Source organism: Ailuropoda melanoleuca, chromosome 20, assembly GCF_002007445.2.
Source record: "Ailuropoda melanoleuca isolate Jingjing chromosome 20, ASM200744v2, whole genome shotgun sequence".
In the NCBI taxonomy this organism is placed as follows: domain Eukaryota; kingdom Metazoa; phylum Chordata; class Mammalia; order Carnivora; family Ursidae; genus Ailuropoda; species Ailuropoda melanoleuca.
In genome coordinates, this window is record NC_048237.1 from 9,166,767 (window position 1) to 9,188,290 (window position 21,524).

General features: G+C 39.3%; 2 protein-coding genes across 4 annotated transcripts in view; one reads left to right on the top strand and one right to left on the bottom strand.

The window, feature by feature from the left end:
* Positions 1-642: 642 nt before the first annotated feature.
* Positions 643-15,058, top strand: COCH (cochlin). The gene is made up of 12 exons (XM_002918517.4): positions 643-725; positions 1,073-1,129; positions 1,218-1,265; positions 3,406-3,562; positions 4,380-4,513; positions 5,255-5,317; positions 6,426-6,470; positions 6,568-6,715; positions 9,965-10,068; positions 10,761-10,987; positions 11,176-11,692; positions 14,189-15,058. Exons 2-12 carry the CDS (start codon positions 1,096-1,098, stop codon positions 14,362-14,364), a joined length of 1,653 nt encoding a protein of 550 aa, XP_002918563.1. The 5' UTR covers positions 643-725; positions 1,073-1,095; the 3' UTR covers positions 14,365-15,058.
* Positions 15,059-17,680: 2,622 nt separating this feature from the next.
* The window catches only part of STRN3 (striatin 3), a 96,917-nt gene continuing 93,073 nt past the window's right edge, over positions 17,681-21,524 (bottom strand). For 2 of the 3 annotated variants that reach the window (XM_011224044.3, XM_034648516.1), the window contains 2 exons: positions 19,423-19,509; positions 17,681-19,338 (listed from right to left, as the gene is read on the bottom strand). In XM_011224044.3, coding sequence (XP_011222346.2) covers positions 19,169-19,338; positions 19,423-19,509 — 257 coding nt within the window. In that variant the 3' untranslated portion in view covers positions 17,681-19,168. Of the gene's footprint in view, positions 19,339-19,422; positions 19,510-19,660; positions 19,758-21,524 lie in introns of those variants that run through there. The other variant, XR_004622181.1, reaches the window with a different exon arrangement.

A 21,524-nucleotide genomic window follows, 5' to 3' on the forward strand; every position in this document is an offset into this window, starting at 1 on the left:
CCCATCAGTCGACAGGGTTTTTAAAAATACGAGCCATGCGTTTGCCAAACCCAGGTTGCTTTTACTTCAGAAGTAGGAACTCCATTTCCACGGAAGCACGAAGTTGGGAAGTTGGTTCTGAGGCCGCGTGGACCGGGAAGCTCTCCGGGGCGCAAGGCCTGGGCGGAGAGCAGCCCTGCGCCACCTCAGCCGCCTTGGCCGAAGCAGAGCCCAGGTTTCCCGCGGGGGCCGCAGCTCGGAACCGTGCGCGGGGAACCGTCCCTCCCCAGCCCGAGTGAAGCTGGCCGCGCACGTCGGGCAGCAGCCCCGTCCGGAGCGCCGTCAAGCCTGCGCGGCCGGCGCCGTGGGCCCCGGGCTCACCCCGCGCGTCCCCAGGCACGGGTCCCGCCGCCGTTCTACATTCGTTCCGACACCCCTGACGCCGGGTCCCACGGGGGCCCCGAGACTCTGACCCGGGCCTTGACGCCTCCCCTAGGGACGGACGCGGCGTCCAGGTGGCCGAGGTCCGCGCTGCGGGGGGAAGGCGTCTCGGCGCGGGCCTCACCCCGGGACGGGGAGGGGGTAAGGGCGGAGCTGGACGGCCGCCGCCCAGCCCCGGGGGACAGGCTCCCAGCCCCCTCCTCGCGCGCCCCCCGCGCAGTGCTCATGCGCGCGGCCCGGCCTTTATAGAGGCGGCAGGAGCCGCGCTTTCCGCACTCAGGCGCAGCCGCGCGGATCTGACTCAGGTGCGGAGACCTGGACGTCCGGCGGCGGGCGTGCGGTCCCTGACACCTGCCTGTCCGAGTCTCTCCTTTGTCGTTCCCAGCTTCTTTCTGTCTTGATATCGCACCCCTCTCTCTGGCCGGGGTTGCACATCGATGCTGGGTTTGGCTCGATTTGCAGCCAGAGCGTCGTCTCCAGATAGACAGGCGCTAGCTCCGGGGCAGCGGCCTCTTAGGTCACCTCCTTCCCCTCCACCGCCCCTGGGTTTCCGAGGGGTGCGGGATCCCCAAGGGGAGGGCGGGCGCAGTGTGGTGGGGACGTAGGGGCCTCCGTTCCCGGGAGCCTCCTTCGCATTCTCCCTGTCTCCCAGGTCCGAGCAGCCCCTCGACTACCATGTCTGCAGCCTGGATTCCCGTTTTCTTCCTCGGTGGGTACGCGCTCCTCCCCACCCCCTTTCCGTCGCACCAAGCAGGGTGGAGGCTGGAGCCAGCCCTCGCGCTGTCCTTTCTTCGCAGGTGTCTGTCTGCTGCTGCTGCCAGAGTCTGCGGGCAGCGAGGGAGCAGGTGAGTTGCGGGTTCCCCTGTCGGGGAAGCAGGGCTGGGGCCAGGCGGTGGGAGGAGTTGGGGGCCGGCAGGTAGGACCTTGGCCCCGGGGACCGCAGCTGGAGGGCGCCACGGTTGGAGCGACTGCCTGGCGAACTCGCATCCATACCACAGCGTATCTACTCCGGCTTACCCATTTCTCCCACGCGAGGGGGCCCCTGGTATCCGATGGGGACGTTCTTCCCAAGGTGTGGAGAAGGAAGCTTCTCCGAATCCACACTCACCTCGTGGGAGGCACCTGGGAAGCCGAGCATCGGCATCGAAAGGTCAAGGCAGGGGAGTATTCGTTGAGTCCCACCGAGGGGCACACTAGTCTCCGGTTGTCCCTGGCGTTTGAGGTCAGGGAGAAGCCTCCCGGACCCGACTTCACAGTCAGAGCTGACAGAGAGATGCTTCCATCCTTGTCCCACCTTGCTTGAACCCCTGGTTTCTAGGAATAACCCCTAATTGTATGCCCATTTCATATTGGAGAGAGTCTAAAAACAGTTTGTTCCACATGTGAAAAGTCCGAGTCTGGGTGTTGTGTGTTTTCTACAATATAAAAGGCAAACTCTTTTACAAAATCTATCCTGTTCTCCTTGAAAGGAGAGATGAGGGCAAGTATTGCCCTGGGCTGTTTTCAGCACCCCAGCGCAGCCACCCACCCACACACACACACACACACACACACACACACACTCTCTCTCTCTCTCTCTCTCTCTCTTTCCCGCCCCCCCCCCCATTCGAGTCAGTGTTGGCAGCTAAAGGCAGAGCCTCTGATGATAGGAAAAGTGGGAGGAAGGATTAAGGCTGTTTGATCACATGTATAAGGCTCACAGGTATGAGGCTACTGATTTGGTAAGGATTTTAACTTCCCCAGCAATCTCACGTATTTCAGAGCTAAGGAATCAGCATTGTACCTGGCATTCTGCCTTCCCTTCCACAGAGATGCACAGTTTAGGGTGCAGCTCAACACAGAGAGCTCATAAAAAAGGGTCATTGGTAGAGGCAGGCTACTCAAATGGGCAGATGACCAGACAGTATTACTCTGTCTTGAAAAAAAAGCTGTCTTTTGGTTTTTTATTAACGTCTGTTTCAAAAAGGTTTGGATTACCACAATTTCTTGTGTTTAGAAAATAGTATTTAATAACATTATTCTCAACATTAATAGTAACTTGATGAGTTAATGTATTGTTACATGCTGCCAATAGCTTGTGTCTACCTAACATCTTCTGGAATAAGAACTTCAATTCCTTTTTAGCTTGGGTTGTGTGTAAAACTCGAGAGTATTAACAGTGTTTTCTAAAAATGCATTTACTGCCTGATAAATCTCTCTGGACAGATTTGGAGCAGAAATAAGCAGGTTCAATTCAGATAAAAATGTTTCATTGCATGGAAACTAACTTCCCTGTTTCTTGTCCTGCAGGAGTTGGGCTGTGTGACCTAGGGCAAATTAACCCCATCACTTTAATTTCTGCATCTGTAAAATGGGTGATTGAGCTAAATGACATTTTGTAAAGGGAAACATCTGTTTACTGACTTCCTTAAATTAAGATATCATTTTAAGGCACTGCATTTGGAGAAAAACTGGTATAAATGGTCCTCGAAGCAAAGGATGGGACCTTCAGAGGTTTGTGTGTGTGTCTATGAAAATGTTTCTCATTGGGGTGCCTGGGTGGTTTAGTCGGTTAGGCATGGACTCTTGATCTCACCTCAGGACTTGACATCAGGATCATGAATGCAAGTCCTGCATTGGGCTGCATGCTGGGTGCGGAACCTACTTAAAAAAAAAAAAAAATGGAGAATGTTCCTCACAGGCTCAGCCCAGTATCTTTAGTATCTTTATCTCAGGCAATTGTGTCCGTAGTTATCATCTCAATTGAGATTTCTATTTTTCTAGAATGAATTAATAAATTGTAAATGACTAGTGTCATTTTCTAGTTCTATTTCCAATTGCTAAAATTGGAATGGTGTGGAACCATACATACATTGATATTCTTAACAGGCAGTACAGAAATTAGGGAGATAAATCTTCAATCTCATACCCTAGTTCCCACCCCACCCCACGGGGACTCCCCTCAAAATCCTAAGAATGTCATCACATTCCCTCCATTCTTTTCAGTTCCCATTGCTATCACATGCTTTACCCGAGGCCTGGACATCAGGAAAGAGAAAGCAGATGTCCTTTGCCCAGGGGGCTGCGCTCTTGAGGAATTCTCCGTGTTTGGGAACATAGTGTATGCGTCTGTATCAAGCATATGTGGCGCAGCTGTCCACAGGTAAGCTGAAACATGCAAGGGGAGAGAAATCCAAGTGTAATGATATTCTTTCCCTCTTTAGCCAAATGGACCCCCACCTTCTTTCTTTTGGTACCAATATTAGCCACAGAAGATGGATACATTTTTAAGGTTTTCGTGGATATCCTTGAAGAACCAGCTACAGAAAGGAAGCTTTCTGACTGAAGGCAAATTGTATTATTTCTTGATAGCTAGATCCCTGTGATTTTAGAACATTCCTAATCATGTGATGTATTAGTGAGTTTTTACTACGTGCTAGACATTGTTTTAATTTCCATGACAACTCTACAATTGTAGAGAGTAGGTACAATTTTATTCCATTTTATAGAGAGGAAACTGAACTCAGAGAGTTGCCAACTATCTTGGCACTGTTAGCAGGTGCCAGAATTGGAACCAAAAGCCCAGGTACGCCTCCAGAGCCTCTATTCATCGCCCACTCTGCTATCCTGCAAGACTTTTTTTTTTTTTTTAATGAAGTCCAAGGACATATAAAGTACCTTAGAAAACTATGAAAATTATTTGGTTCTATTAACTTTGAATCTCTGTGCTGTAGGGAATAGGATCCTACAGGTATGTTCCTAACAACATTTAAGAAGTTTGACAGCACACAACCATTTCTCCCAGGCAGATTTTGTACCTGTGTAAGCAAATTTTTAAAAAGGCTGGCAGCATCCTTATGTATCTTCCCTGATGAACTATTTTCTTGATTAATCACAACAATAGTGTAACATGGCCTAGAAGTCAGTTAGATACCCCTGAAAAAGTATGGGTAGCTTTTCAGCTGCTTTTCTCTTTACAGGGGAGTAATCAGCAACTCAGGGGGACCTGTGCGAATATATAGCCTACCAGGTCGAGAAAACTATTCCTCAGTAGCTGCCAATGGCATTCAGTCTCAAACACTTTCCAGATGGTCTGCTTCTTTCACAGTGACAAGTAGGTACAATTACATTATTCTTACTTTTGTGTAAATGTTGCCTCACCCCCCCCCCAAAAAAAAAAAGTTTTCTGCTTTTCTTAGTTCACCTCTTTGACTCTGATGGAAAAGCCTGCAGTCAAGACTCGGAGGAGTCAACAATGGGTTAGAGTCAGGGGACTGGATAGGCAAAGACCCACTCAAGCTAAACTTGGCTGAATGGGGAAAGATAATCTTGCTGTTAGAAGATTGCAGTAGAAGCTTGCATTGTCTGGGGTGTCTGGGTGGCTCAGTCAGTTAAGCATCTGACTCTTGATTTCAGGTCAGGTCCTGATCTCAGGGTCACTAGTTCAAGCCCCATGTTGGACTCCATGCTGGGTGTGGAGCCTACTTAAAAAAAAAAAAAAAAGAAAGAAAGAAAGAAGGAAAGGAAGGAAGGAAAGGAAGGAAGAAAGGAAAAAAGAAAGAAAAGACAGACTGGCATTGTCTGCAATCAGAATGCTCTGACATTTACCAAGTAACACTAGATCAAAACACTAGTGAATGAAAATGAATGTAAATTCATTTTTGGTGATCCTTTTAAAATATGATTTAATAGCTAAGAACCCATTTTGGTTCTTTGAAACTAGCATGAAGCAAGTACTCATGCAATTGCCATCACTCGGTTACATTTACCATCCCATAGGCCCCTAAATTAGATTCATTATGCTTTGATAGTAAAGAAGTAAGGGCAAAAAATAGTCTTATTTTTATTTTAACAGAAGGAAAAAGTGGTACCCAGGAAGCCACAGGACAAGCAGTGTCCACAGCACATCCATCAACAGGTATGAAATATGGAAGCTATCTCCTAGTCGCCTGGCACAGCATTTGGAAATTAAAAATAAATGTGTTGTTGATAGCTTTCCTTTTAAAGGAAATTTGTATCAAACACAATACAGGCACGTGGGTAGCTCAGTTGGTTAAATGTCTGACCTCTGCTCAGGTCGTGATCTCAGGGTCCTGGGATCAAGCCCCGTTTGGGCTTTGTGCTCAGCGGGGAGCCTGCTTCTCTTTCTCCCTTTGCCCCTCCTTCCACTCATGCTCTCTCTGTTTCTCAAATCTTAAAAAAAAAGATTTTACTTATTTGAGAGAGAGAGAGAGAGCACAAGCAGGGGGAGTGGCACAGGGAGAGGGAGAAGCAGACTCCCTGCTGAGCAGAGAGCCTGACTCAGGGCTCAATGCCAGGACCGGGAGATCATGACCTGAACCGAAGGCAGATGCTTAACTAACTGAGTCACCTAGGAACCCTCAAACAAATAAAATCTTAAAAAATTTTTTTTAAAAAACCCACAAAATAAATATCTTATGTTTACTGGTATATTACATAAAGAAACATTTAATTTTATATTTCAAATTCCTATCCTTCTGTTTTCAATTATAAACTCTGCTACCAAATGTTCTCTTGAAGTCCTACTATTTCTTTCTGATTTGATAAACCCCATGCCTAGAAACTGGACAAAGTAAAAGTACCATGAACTTCCTAGTTCCATTTGCCGTATGCAGAAAAGGAAATGGTGTTGGTCCATTTTAACAAATAGCCAGGGATCTCCTTTCCTAAGACTGTGGCAGTTCTAAAGTCAAAGAAATTAAGAACATTAGAATCTAACTCTTGAGTTTCCAGTCCTGCCTGAACTGTGGGTTTGATATATCAAGGCCTGGATTAGTGGCATATCAAATATATTGGCCTACAACAGTTCTGAATTGTTTCTTTGCTGGGGCATTACTTCCCCAGTCCAGAAAATGGTGAGAAAATTAATTTTTTTTAGGAAATTAATTTTTTAAAAAGAAGTATTTTTAAGAATGACACTCCTTGTCATGAGCTTTTCCCCTTGTGGGCTTCTTGCTATGAAACTGTCTTCCTTTTACTAATGCCAAGCACTTCCTTTGTTTCAGGGAAACGACTAAAGAAAACATCTGAGAAAAAAACTGGCAATAAAGGTAAGAGTCCAGATATCCATTTGGGAAAGTAACATTCACTCTCCCTCCCTCCCTCCTCTGAAACTGCTAACAGAAAGACTTGTTTGGGTGTTCACAGACTGCAAAGCAGACATTGCATTTCTGATTGATGGAAGTTTTAATATTGGGCAGCGCCGATTTAATCTACAGAAGAATTTTGTTGGCAAAGTGGCTCTAATGTTGGGAATTGGAACAGAAGGACCACACGTAGGCCTTGTTCAAGCCAGGTACCAATCTTGTTTAAATGGGTGGAGACTTGATGATAAAGGATCAATCCTTTTAGTGGATACATGCATTTCAGTTCAATATAAACATATATAGTTGTGGACAATCTGAATTCCCAAACTTTATTATAAATACAGGATGTAAGACTGCCTAAGCAGACTAGGTAGGTATAAGTGCTTCCTTTTTGGAATAAAAAGATTGAGAATTATATGCTATTTGCGGACCAGAAGGTAGATTAAAAGGTTTTTTGCTCATACAGATTACTTCTGCACATGTACTCTGCTCAATTCCTAATTCCTCTTTGCCGAAGGAAGAAGAGATATGTCTATTCCTCCTTCCTATTCTGTCATTCTTTTAAATATTTCCCATAGTTCCTTGGAGATCTGAAGCCCTACCTTTTTAATTTTGTTCATTTAAAAATAATATCGATGGCTTTTAGGATTATAATATGCTCACTATAGAAAGCTTGAAAAACATGTAAAGTACATAAATAACCAATTTCCTAAACATATCCCTCAGAGATAATCACTATAAAATGTTTTATATCCTTGATTTTTTAAAAAAGATTTATTTATTTGAGAGAGAAAGCATGAGCCGAGGGAGTGGCAGAGGGAGAGGAAGGAGCAGACTGTCCCCACTGAGCAGGGATCCATCCCAGGACCCTGGGATCATGACCTGAGCTGAAGGCAAACATTTAACTGAATGAGCCACCCAGGTGCCCCTCCTTTCAGTATTTTAAGAAAATTTGTTTGTACGTGTGTGTGTATAATTGAAGTATTGTTGACACACAATGTTACCTTAGTTTCAGGTGTACAACATAGTGATTCAACATCTTTCTATGTCACACTGTGCTGACTCTACGTGTAGCTACCATCTGTCTCCAGAGTATGCTATTACAGTGCCACTGACTACCTTCCTTATGCTGTACTTTTTATTCTTCTGACTTTTTCATTTCATAACTGGAAGCCTGCAACTCCCACTCTTCTTCACCCATTTTGCCTATCCCCCGCCCCTCCTACATGCGTGTGTTGCATTTTCAAAAGCTCCAACTATAAAAATGTCATATGTCCTGTTTTTTCAACCCTTAATATTTTGAGCATTTTACCAGATCACAACTACTCTTCAGAAAATGATGTTTTGGGGGTGCCTGGGTGGCACAGCGGTTAAGCGTCTGCCTTCGGCTCAGGGCGTGATCCCGGCGTTATGGGATCGAGCCCCACATCAGGCTCCTCTGCTATGAGCCTGCTTCTTCCTCTCCCACTCCCCCTGCTTGTGTTCCCTCTCTCGCTGGCTGTCTCTATCTCTGTCGAATAAATAAATAAAATCTTTAAAAAGAAAAGAAAAGAAAAGAAAATGATGTTTTGGGGCACCTGGGTGGCTCAGTTGGTTAACTGTCTGACTCTTGATTTTGGCTCAGGTCATGATCTCAGTGTTGGGAGATCCAGCCCTGTGTGGGCTCTGTGCTGGGCATGGAGTCTGCTGAAGATTCTCTCTCTCCCTCTGCCCCACCCCCACCCACCCACCCCCACTCACATACTCTTTCTCCAAAAAAAAAAAAAAAAAAAAATTTGTATAATGTTCCTTTGCATGATTATTTGTTAAACCATTCTTCGGTTTTTTCATCATTCCACATTACATTATGATTAACATCCTTATGTCACCCTGTGCCATCTCTGATTACTTCATTAGACTAGATTTCTAGAAGTAAGATTGGGTCAAAGCGTTCTGACATTTTTACGGCTTCCGATACAAAGTTAAATTGCTTTCTATAAAGCTGATTCAGGGGCGCCTGGGTGCGCAGTCATTAAACATCTGCCTTCGGCTCAGGGCGTGATCCCAGCGTTCTGAGATCGAGCCCCACATCAGGCTCCTCCGCTGGGAGCCTGCTTCTTCCTCTCCCACTCCCCCTCCTTGCGTTCCCTGTCTCGCTGGCTGTCTCTGTCAAATAAATAAATAAAATCTTAAAAAAAGTAGAAAGCTGATTCAGTTTAAACTGCTATCAGCAGTCTGTGAGGGTAGCACCAGTACTACAAATATTCATTTCTGTTTCATTTGTTCTTATGTTATTTTTTACAACTGGTTCTTAATTTAGATAGATTTTTTTTGGTTTGAGAATTTAACTTTGTTTTCTACATAACTTAACCATTTGTCCCACACCCTTAAAACAACTGAGCTTCTTATTCCATTGATATGAGATACCAGTTTTATATGCAAGTTTAGGCAAGTCAGTTTCCTTGATCTATAAGCTAATTCTACATCTTTTCCACAATGCTTTGATTATTGTAGCTTTATTGTACATTTTAACATCTCAGGGGGGCAAATTCCCCTCAGTGCTTTTCTTCTTAATTTTTTTTCTTTGAGATTTGTATCCAAGTCTTTTTCAAGATGAAAGCTACGCTGTCTTATAAACTAGCTTCTCTATAAACTTCTTGGCTTATAGTTTTCCTATTTTAGGAAGAACATCAGAATAGATTATATCAAGAGTTTAGATTTAAGCAGAATAACAGAATATACCATTAAGAATGCAAAAACAAGACTAAATCTCATAAATCACAATTTGGATAGTTGAAAAGTGACCATAAATAAATACACATTACTTTAAGATTCGTAATATCAGTATCATTTTTATAACAAAAATTCAATATTGTAATCCTTCATAATTTATTTTCTTATACCTTCTCATTTTTAAAATGTTGGTCCCAGTGTCCTTGAAATTGCCTCTTCTGACCAGAAACCTGAGTATATAATAGACCCACTCTGTTGAGTGCTTCCAGGGTCTCCCACCCTGCCACCTTCCACCTCTGTGCTGCCCAACTCTGCAGATTTCCATTAAGCCCAGTGCTCTGAGCCAGGCCTGGACTCTGGCACCAACAAACCTGAATTTGAAGTGCAGCTTTGTTTTGTTGAGCAAGTTACCTAAATACCCTGAGCCTCAGTTTTTTCATTTATATAATAGGGAAAATAGTTTCTACCTTGTAGAGTTATGATGAAATGAGATGATACATGTAATGCGTATTTAGCATATTACCCAGAATAAAATAAAACCTCAAGGTAGCAATGGTTTTTGTTACATTTCTGCGAGATGCCTTAAAATTCAAGTAAGAATGCAATACCTTAATTGACTGTATTACTATGGGATTAAGAAAGAAACTTAGGCATTGTCCAATTTAAAGACTTTTTTTAAAGGTATGTATTGTTGCTTGTTTTACCTTTCCAGTTCTCCTTAATGTTTTTTTCATTTTTCCACTTAGTGAACATCCCAAAATAGAATTTTACTTGAAAAACTTTACATCAGCCAAAGATGTTTTGTTTGCCATAAAGGAAGTAGGTTTCAGAGGGGGTAATTCCAATACAGGTAAGTAGACTTTGGCACCTGGGGTATAACACAAGAGAGGGTTAGGAGTGATTAAACATGTAAAACAGTTTCAGGCTATTTTATATAAGCAGATGTGAAACTCTTCCTCCTGACATTGAAATCTTGGCTAGGTTGGTACTTGATCATCTAAGACACTCAATTTATCATGAAAAATATACCAAAGGGCTAATTAATATTGCTTGTTTAAAACACAAAAAAACTATTGTGTTTTATTATCCTTATATTGGATAGAACAGACAGCCACTTTAGAGAAGTACCTGCTCGGCATGTTAAAAAGAAGCAAAGATCAACAGACTGATTTAACAAATGGAGATGTGGCAGAAAGAACTGAAGTAACAGTTCGGACCCTCTGAAGGAACATCTCTTTTTCTGAGTCAGTCAGTAAGGGGCTAACGAGGAAAGTACAGGAGTGGGAGTCAGTCATGTTTCTGACTGGTGAGTGATGTACAGTAAGGAAACATGAGGCTTCTGGGAGGTGATGAGGGACGTAACATGGGTTGTGAAGACAAAACAAATAAGCCTGATGGATAATTAAAACTTTTGCATCTGTTATACAACTAAGTTCTATGTAAGTTAAATTCTTAAACTCTGGTGGCATCAAGTTGGTACAGGGAAATAGAATGTGATTTGAGCAGTGGTGCCATTCCAGCTTGCTTCTTTTTTAAACCTAGGAAAAGCCTTGAAGCACACCGCACAGAAATTCTTCACAGCAGACACTGGAGTTAGAAAAGGGATCCCCAAAGTGGTGGTGGTATTTATTGATGGCTGGCCTTCTGATGACATTGAGGAAGCGGGCATCGTGGCCAGAGAGTTCGGTGTCAATGTATTTATAGTTTCTGTGGCCAAGCCTATTCCTGAAGAACTGGGGATGGTTCAGGATGTTGCATTTGTTGACAAGGTAAGGAGGTGAGGGTGTCTTCTGTTATGGTAGTGATTTACCTTTGGGCTTCGAGGCATAATAGTGCTGAATGGCCCTTACCTGAATTAACTTTGAACAGTCAAGACAGAATGTTTTTTATAATTGTTTTAATGTTTCTATAATTTTTAGGAAGAAACAACTTGTGATCCCTTTTATGTCTCTATTAGGCTGTCTGTCGGAATAATGGCTTCTTCTCTTACCACATGCCTAACTGGTTTGGCACCACAAAATACGTAAAGCCTCTGGTACAGAAACTCTGCACTCATGAGCAAATGATGTGCAGCAAGACCTGTTACAACTCAGTGAACATTGCCTTTCTGATTGATGGCTCCAGCAGTGTTGGAGACAGTAATTTTCGCCTCATGCTTGAATTTGTTTCCAACATAGCCAAGACTTTTGAAATCTCAGACATTGGTGCCAAGATAGCTGCTGTACAGTTCACCTATGATCAGCGCACAGAATTCAGTTTCACTGATTATAGCACCAAAGAGAATGTCCTAGCTGTTATCAGAAACATTCGCTATATGAGTGGTGGAACAGCGACAGGCGATGCTATCTCCTTCACTGTTAGAAATGTGTTTGGTCCCGTGAGGGATAGCCCCAACAAGAACTTCCTGGTAATTGTCACAGATGGCCAGTCCTATGATGATGTTCGAGGCCCAGCTGCTGCTGCACACGATGCCGGTAAGGTTCTTGTCCTTTGGTTGGGTAGGGAACTGAGGGGTTCAATGAGTTTTATAAATATAAACTTCAGCATTTATTTTATTGAACGAACATCTACATTATGGCAGTCACTGTTCCAAGAGCTTTACCCAATATTAACTGATTTAATTGTCAAACCAGCCCAAGGAATCTCATTCTATGGGTAAGGAAACAAATTTCCTCAAAACCAAACAGCTCGCAAGTGGTGAGGCCAGTATTCAAACCCAGGCAGTCTGGCTGAGTTCACACTCCTTAACCACTGTATTGTTGGGAGAATGCCCAGGAGAACCATGTCATGTGTCAAGGAAACATGTTATAGGTGCTTATGTTTGGCTCAAACTTGAAATATATTCCACCCCCCAAAATCAGTTTATCATAATTTACCATGAATCTGTTTGATAATTTTCTAGATTGAATTTTCTAAGATAAGGTCACCAGTAGACTTTAATTCTATTCCATCCAAATTTCCTTTTTAGTCTTTTTTCTTCTTGAGATAATAAAAACACACTCTGATGTTGTAAAAGGGTATAAAAAGGTCTTTTTTCTCCCTTACCCCAACCTTAATATTACTTTTGGCAAAGGCCACTCGTTCCTGAAAATATTAGCATAATGTGTTGCTGGGATCAAATACAGCAACAAACAGCTGGCAGTCCCATTCCTGGGATAAAACTGAGTGACTGCAGTCCAATAATGCTTAAAATAATATAAAAACACTAACTTGGGAGACGGGAATTAGCAGTCTTGCATTTTTCTATACTCTTACATACATCCTTTTTCCTATTTAATTCCTAATGACTTAAGCTTTTCTTCCTTTGATAATTTATTAGCACATTAATGCACTTATGTACTTACATATTAATGGAATACTGTTTAGTGGGTAGAGAACTGATACATGGAAATTTAAGCTATACATTGGCTTTTTCTACACATCAGCAACTAACCCAGATCAAAGACCTTTTTGCTATCATACTCCTTAAAAATGTAGCCTACAGGGGCACCTGGGTGGCTCAGTCAGTTGAGCTTCCAACTCTGGCTTTTGGGTCAGGTCATGATCTCATGGTCATGGGATCAAGCCCCACGTGGAGCTCGGCACTCCACGGGGAGCCTGCTTTAGGGTCTCTCCCTCTGCCCTTCTCTCCACTTGTGCATGTATGCACATTCTCTCATAAATTAAAAAAAATTAGCTTACTTAAATAATTTATGGTTAACAGGCTTGGATTCAGGCTAAATTAAATGAACTAGATTAATTCAAATATATTTTCTCTACGCAATTAGTTGAACTTCAGGAGGTTGGGCCACACCATTTCCATGAAAATTATCCTTTAGTGATAGTGAAGTCAAAGTTACAAAGTTAACAAAAGCCAGGATACCTAGGCTTTCAGGACTTGGTTGCAACTTTTTTTTAAGCTCTAATTATATTTGGGTCTGAGCTAACTAATGTGAGCTTGAACTCAGTCTACAGGTGAGGAAAACAGAGGGGAAAATTTCTTTTCCCTTTTTTTCTTTTGCCAGGGGAGAGGGGAGTATTGACTGGGGGTAACAGATCAGAAATTGTTTCAAGGAGCTTTTACATAAACTAAACCTACTTTATTTATATGTTAAGTATTCACAACTCTTGGCACTGAATACCACTAGAAGGGGGATGAAGTCTTAGAAGAGAATCTATTTCAGAAACTCTCAAAACATTATGGGGATTTTCACCCAAAAGAAAGATGGTAAACAACTATTGCACTGGGATTGAGGTGAATCAAACTAATGTAGTTATCACCCTAGCCAAAAAGTAGTCAGAGTAAAAGACTTCTAGTAGCCCACAGGAATGCAGAGGTTATGCCTCATGTGTAACTAGAAAAAATTATTCCAGCTTCACAGACCTTTCTCTTTGGTTGTTTTTATCACCAGATTTTTGCTTGGTCAAATTTCTCACTACTGGTCAGTTTGCCAATGTAACATACACACCAAACTGGAAGAAAGTTCTTATTCACAAAAGCCTAGTTGCCATCCCTGGCAATACAGCAGCCTTAGAAAACTTCCATTTACGTATCCCAAATTTTGTGCCATTCTTTCATGCTGTTACATTGGCTAGGACCCCAGTAAAATGATTAATTGGAGTGATGATAGCAGGAGGCCCATTCTCATGCCAATCTCAGGATATTTTCACCATTTCACTAAGTATGTTACTGTAGTTTATTTTTTTAAGAGTTTATCAGGTTATCAAATATTTGTCAGTGATCATGAGAGTTATGTTAATATGGTAATTTATACTGATGGCTGAGCTTGTTTTTGATTGAGCTGTTTTGCCATTCTCATCACAATGACTGTTAAAACCTACCTAACCATTTGGGGAAGGAGATTTAGTTCTTCAGACATTACTAGAGTTTTCTCTACAACTACTTACTAATTCATGAAAAATATTTACACCTGATTTTATATATAAGCTGGAACTTAGTTTTAATTCACTTAAAAATATCTTCATTGTAGGTATCACCATCTTCTCCGTTGGTGTGGCTTGGGCACCTTTGGATGACCTGAAAGATATGGCCTCTAAGCCAAAGGAGTCACATGCTTTCTTCACAAGAGAGTTCACAGGATTAGAACCAATTGTTTCCGATGTCATCAGAGGCATTTGTAGAGATTTCTTGGAATCCCAGCAATAATGGTGACATTTTGACAACTGAAAGAAAAAGTGCAAGAAGATAGAATGTATAAATCATTTTCTCATAATACGAAAATACTATATAGCAGCATACTAGGATCAGATACAAAACTATTATGTTAAAAATGTCAACAGCTGTTTCAAGCAAATAAGCACTCATTTAAAGCTACTACCTTCTAATGACAATTTAGAATTGTTAAACCGTCTGCCAAGGCTTCATAATCATGACCCTTAGAAACTCAGGAAAGAGGAGGTATCACGCATCCAAATCTTAGGAATTATAAAATGCATATTAAATGTATAGAAATCCAAATTCCATAGCTCAATAAAAGAATATGATACTCAGAACAAAAGCAACATTCCTTCTCTGATCATTGTATTAAATATATAAGGAAAATGAAACTTAAATAGTTCAACTCAGTTTAAATGTTAAGTATTTTGCCTCAGTAGATGTTATCTTAAAACCAATCAACATTTGTTACCTAATATACTAAAAAGTTCTAATTATGAATGAAAAGGGAATTAGGTATGAAGTTTCTTTTGTAGTGTATTTTCATAATAACATAACTGAATCACACTGAACAAGACAGCAGGATTGCCTGGTATTTTTCTATTTATATCCTTAATTTTATATGTGTATAGATACATTTGGCTTATACTCTAAAAGTCATCCATGTACTAAAAAAAAAAAAAAAGCTAAGTTGGTAAATTTTTACTTACTACTTATTCTTGTTGTAAACATTTGGCTGTGAGGAAAAGCACTTATTAAAAATAGAACTGCAGGAAAAATATTGTAGTTTGACTATTTAAGCAATAAAACTGTTAGTGACTATTATTCTAAGCTGATTTACTTTTATTATTCCAAGTATCTATCCCTGGGACATGGTAAAAAAATTCTACATTCACTATTTTATTCAGGAAGACCAATTCTAAGTTTTTCTTAAAACTGTTACATTTATTCAATTATTTATTGAATGTCTCCTGTTCTAGGCATTATACACAGCTACTACCAAGTTAAACAGCATAAGATGCTTTTGGTTACTTAGTTCAACAAAAATGTTTTGTAATTAACGTTATTTTTACTTACATATGCTTGTGAAGTTGGTTTTTTAAAAGTGATTAGAATTCCTTTAATATAACTAAGATTACCTCACCAAGAGCTCTCCCTTCAGATAGAGGTATTCTGTCACCCTGTCTCACTTATCTTCTCTACAGACAGGACCTGCCCTCTTCCTCATCCACCTGTGCACCCTGTATCCCTTCACAAATACACCGATCCTATCTGAGACAATTCACATGTTGACCTGAAAGAGGTGTTCACTGATTTACTGGAGCACACAATTTTATAGGTTGTATAAAAGGAATGAAAGGACCATGTATTGGAAAGGCAGAACTGAAATTGCCTTTAACACTACAAAAATTTTGACAGGGCGCCTGGGTGGCACAGCGGTTAAGCGTCTGCCTTCAGCTCAGGGCGTGATCCCGGCGTTATGGGATCGAGCCCCACATCAGGCTCCTCTGCTATGAGCCTGCTTCTTCCTCTCCCACTCCCCCTGCTTGTGTTCCCTCACTGGCTGTCTCTATCTCTGTCAAATAAATAAATAAAATCTTTAAAAAAACAAACAAACAAACAAAAATTTTGACAAAATGGAGTATGTGAAGACAATAAACTGCCCCCTCTTACAAAACGCCTCAAAGATGAATGACTGATGTAAAAGGAATTTTCATTAAGCAAAAATGGGCTTAACCTTTTCCTTCCATAACAGACCACAAATTCTTAGCTGAGAGTACCACTCCTTGAAAAATTAAACTTAAATGAAAACCCAGGCTCCAAATATTACATTTTTGAAGAAGATAATTTTATAAAGGACAAAGTTCTGAGGCATCAGAGGCAACCAGGGAAATGAACACTATGACTGACTTAACACTAAGAGCTGAAATGACAACTCTATTAAGTTACTATCAATTATTTTGTGTAAGTAAACAAGATAAAGGGTTAACAATTAAAAGGAGTAAAGGGGGATTTTTTAAAAAGATGTATTACAATTGAACTTTAGCAGGCATGCCTCAATTTCAAATATGCTAGGCTATTGATAACATTGTGTTAAATGAGATGCTGGTCGTTAGTAGATAACCAAATTTGATATGTGAGAAAATTACACGAAAATAAAGTATGAAAAAGGCAGAATATGATTAAATATTGAGAAAGTCAACATATTAACATTTGTATATAAAAATATTCTTAAACTTTATAAAGCACCATTTCATAGTCAAATCAATCTACGTAACTTTCCATAAGTAACAAATGGGAGCACACAAAATAAGACTTTCTCTTTTCACATCCTTTAGTCTCCTCCAAACATTTAATACTGGAGAAAAAAATACAACCAAAGTAGAGAAGAGAAAAATAAACATATATACTAAACTTTATTCATTTCACTTTTAACACAACCCAAGAGGTGAATGTTTACGCACTGCAATGATAAGAATAACATTTCAGTTAAACAATAATGCACCAGTCTGGAATAGCTGCCAGAAACCATACTAGCTTTGGAAAAACTGTTATTTCCAAAACCTCTTACTTTGTTCATTAAGTTCAATCTACAGAAAACCAAAAAACCAATTACTTTAAGAAAATTTATGAAAAATTTTAGTATTTCACCAGCAATGACTAAAACGGACACTTGGATTTTTCTGTAGAAGATACAATTTCTCAATATACACACGATGTAATTTTTTTTGCACTAGGCATTCAAAGAGAATTTTGCCACACGTTTTTTAATGTTACCTTTTAAATCCATTTCCAATTTTCTTCAAAGAAAAAGGATATTACCTTGTTGAAGGAAAAAGTTTAAAGATACTAATATTTAATATTATTCATAAGGACAACTTTTAATTAATGAGTAATGCAGTTTATTTTCTGCTTTACTTTTTTGTGGAAACAGATAATGGCCAGATAGGAATGACAACACTATTAACTGAAATCCAGATTTAGTAAACAGGATGTTTAAGTAAATGATTTGAAACTGGATCTCCACTTTTTCTTATCTTTTTTTTTGGTTATTGTGAATTGTCTAACTTATTTCAATAGAAGATTTTTTAAAATTCCCAAATGGGGTGAAATACGTAGAAAGTCATTCTTAATAGTGTTAATTGTTCTAATCTTATTAGAGTCTCAATAAGCAATACAAAGTTTAGCAGAACAGCATAAAAATGAAGGACTCACTGAGAAACCATCTCCATTTCCTAGTTTAATGATGGAGAGTAAAGTATTGCACTTTATTAATCAACACAAAATAATGTAGCCAACAGTAACATACAGGTACACAATTTAATATTTATTATATGCATTTTATATACATTATTTTTCAACAGCTGTACGTTTGCTATGTGGTACAATCTTAAAAATTTGCTGATTCATAGTTTGTAAAACAAAAACCTTACAAAACTCATCAAAACTTGCAAACTGATCAGAAAAGTTTTTGGAAGACTAGAAAAAATACTTTATTGTCTTAATCATGCATTACACAAACAAAATCTTTAGTTACACCATAAAATTAAGCACATCTGAAAAAATAAAACAGGGATAACTAGTCCAAACACAGCAGATTTCTGTATCCTGATTCAACTATTTTTGTATCCTATTTGTAATGCAAATAAAATTTTACTCCAAATATTTTTAAACAAGATAGTTTTTGTTTAGAATCATGGTAAACCAAGATATGCATCTGGGGGAAATCACCTTGGTTTGTAACTTAAACTATAAAATATTCCATTTTTAGTCTATTTTAGACTATTCAAAGAGTTCCAAAATAGATATACAGGTTCCTTTAGCACATTAATAAAAGGATATAAAGACCAACAAAAAGTGAAATAAATAATAGGCTATTAGCAAGATGGATAATCCTTGATAAATAAACTTGTAAATACAGTAAGATGTACAAAATATCACATAGTGATAGGATGCCAAGATTAGTTCGTGTTTTTTTTTTTAAAGAGTTCATTTGGAGTATTAAACCCCACTGTTTCATTTTAATACACTTAATAGTCCTTGGTTTATATGAAGACAATAATGTGATGATGAAGGTGATTTCGCATCTTTATGGAAGGACTTAGCTGAGCTGTATTAGGCAAAAGAAGGAAAAAGTGTGGTTACATGGCAGCGGGTCAGTGAGATCTCTGTGTTTTAGGGTTGTATAATGCAGAAAATCGTCAATACAATCTTGAGCACTGTTGTGACAGGCTAAATATATAAAAAGACTTATAAAAACTAGAATTTTATCCAAACATTTTGTGCAACTAATGCTAAAATATTTTAAGTTAAATTTTCTTTTTTTTTTTTTAAAGCAAAATAAGTTTAAAAGGGAATCTGTAGCATTCAACTGATAAACAGAAAATCACTAAGAGATGAAAAAAAGCTACTCTTGGAGCTCACTTCCCCCCCAACAAGAGCACCACATTCCTAACCCTAAGGCAGCACACAGAGTCCAAAATAAAAGTCTTTTGTAAGATCAGACTCCACATTGGCTTAAAGATACCTAAAAAACAGACATACGCTCAGTTCATATCCAGTACAGGCCATAAATAATGGAGTCCTTTTTATTTGTCCCACGAGATACAGTAATTACAATTAAATTAATGAGCCTGACATTAAGATGTGATTTCCATCAATTTATGCCTGCCTCGAATAGCCTTCACCAGGCAGATCACATGTAGTGTCATATCGGTAACCTTTCTGATGGCAGTGATGCAGACCCTCTTTTTGTCCAAGCAAATCTGTTGTTAAGAAGTGAGTTTCTGTTGATTCACACAAATACTTTGGCAAGGGCATCAGCCCCTGCACTGGCAATATATGCTTTTGATGGATGGAAAGCAACATCATAAATCGATTCATCTAATTTCTTCCTATGTGCTGTTATTTCTTGCACACATGTCTTGCTGTCCAAATTCCACAATCTAATAGAACAGTCATGGCCTGTAATAAAAGAATAAAGAAAGTACATTATTGAGTAACAATTCTTTTATAAAGTTTGTGGCAGTATAGGAAGTTCAGACTTACTTCCAGACATCAGATAGATTCCATTAGGATCTACTGCTAGACTTGTAACAGCATCCAAATGAGCTACCATAGAATGGATCATTTTACCTAAATAAAACATAACACAGAATATAAAATTTTCACAAATAGTTACTAACTTGCGAGATCAGAAACTATAATATAGCATCAACATAAAATAGACAATCACTATAGCAATATATTTTTTATTGTGGTAAAATACACATAACATAAAATTTACCATTTTAACCATTTGGGAAGGTATCATTCAGTGGCTTTTAGAACATTCGCAATGATATGCAACCATCGCCATTATCCAGTTCAGAACAGTTTCATCACTGCAAAAGGAAACCCGTACCCATTAAGCAGTCACTCCCTATTTCTCCCCTCCCCCAAGTCCCTGGTTACCACTAATCTGCTTTCTCTCTCTCTGATTTGGCCTATTCTGGATGCTTCATACAATTGAAATCATATAATAACATGTGGCTTTTTGTGTCTGCCTTCTGTCACTTAAAAGTTTTCAAGGTTCACCCAGTATAAAGGCATACCTTGTTTTATTGTGCTTCAAAGACATTACAGTTTCTTTACAAACTGAAGATCTGTGGCAACCCTGTGTTGAACAAATCTATTGGCACCATTCTCCAATAGCATTTGCTCACTTTGTGTCTCTGTCACATTTTGGTAATCCTTGCAATATTGCAAACCTTTTCAAAGTTATTATTTTATTTGTTATGGTGATGTGTGATGAGTGCTTCCAACTTGGTGAAAGCTCAGCAATGGTTAGCATTTTTTTTGCAATAAATATTCTTTAATTAATATATACATTGGTTTTTTAGACATAATGCTATTGCACACTTAGTAGACAAGAGTATGGTATAAACATGACTTTTATATACAATGGGAAACCAAAATTCATTTGACTCACTTTAATGACAAATGAGCTTTACTGCAGTGGTGTGAAACTGAACCCACGGAGGTATGCCTGTAATAATTTTTTAAAGAGAATTTGAATTCTAATGCAGAACTTTCCCAGTTACTCCTAAAAAAGACATCTGTGTGACATGAATCTGACAGTATCTGGTAGGCAGTGGAAAACACAATGACTGTATGGCCACATCAAAGGCTTAAGATCACATAAAGTGGAATTAAACTAAAAACAAAAAATCTCTCTCATTAAGAGATGTAAAGATTACTTCATACACAGGGTTTCTGATAAATGAATCACCAGAGGATATATTTCCTATATATTCCTAACTGAAGATTCTACTATTATCAAATTCATTTATCCTTTGAAATGTCAATCATTTTATACATTAGAAACAAGAAAGGGGAGAGGGGTGAGAGTGTATTAGAGAAATTACTCTGGATTTCCCCAGATAGTAGCAAAAACAGTATTCTGGAAAGTAGGATTTAATGAATATCTTCACTCAAGATTTGGCAAGAAAATGGGATTCAGTGGCAAGTTAAAATTAAAACACAAAAGTACAAAGTTGTGTTGCATAAATACCTTGGGGACAAGGGGATTAGCCTCTGCACTGGCAATATATGCCTTTGATGGATGGAAAGCAGTATCATAAACTGATTCATCCAAGAGGGGAATAAAATAACAAATACTGATATCTCTAAAATTTCCTTCTCTTTCATTCAGCAATAAGTCTTTTTATTACTCAAATGCCTGAGTTGCTCCTAATGAGAGGCCTTCTTCAGAATTCTAGTTACAATCGTTTGCCATGTTTTTGGTCCCCTGATGACATTCCACAATGGGACATGAAGTAGATCTACTTTGTTGTTTGCTACAGCTCCTGGCCTGAATATAAAACCACAACATAATCAAATATGCAAAAAGTTACTCTGAAAAACAAAAAAAGTCCTATCACTTCCTGGCAATACTAATGTCATCAGGTAAGTACAAAATAAGTCTCTCATCATTTCAAACCACATTTGTCTGTTTCTCACCAATACTAACAATAATTTTAGAGATTCTTCTCTGCTATTCTGAGGAACAGAAGCCAACGTAACACATCAGATCTAGAATCCATTCCTTGCAACATTTCTATAAAAACAACAACAACAACAACAACAAAAAAAAAACCCAAGTATAAAAT

Excerpts from the sequence above, each read along its gene's own strand:
- COCH (XM_002918517.4), top strand. The coding sequence starts at position 1,096 with ATGTCTGCAGCCTGGATTCCCGTTTTCTTCCTCG. Across the intron at positions 6,716-9,964 it reads GTAGGCCTTGTTCAAGCCAG|TGAACATCCCAAAATAGAAT; the intron begins GTACCAATCTTG and ends TTTTCCACTTAG. Across the intron at positions 10,069-10,760 it reads AGGGGGTAATTCCAATACAG|GAAAAGCCTTGAAGCACACC; the intron begins GTAAGTAGACTT and ends TTTTAAACCTAG.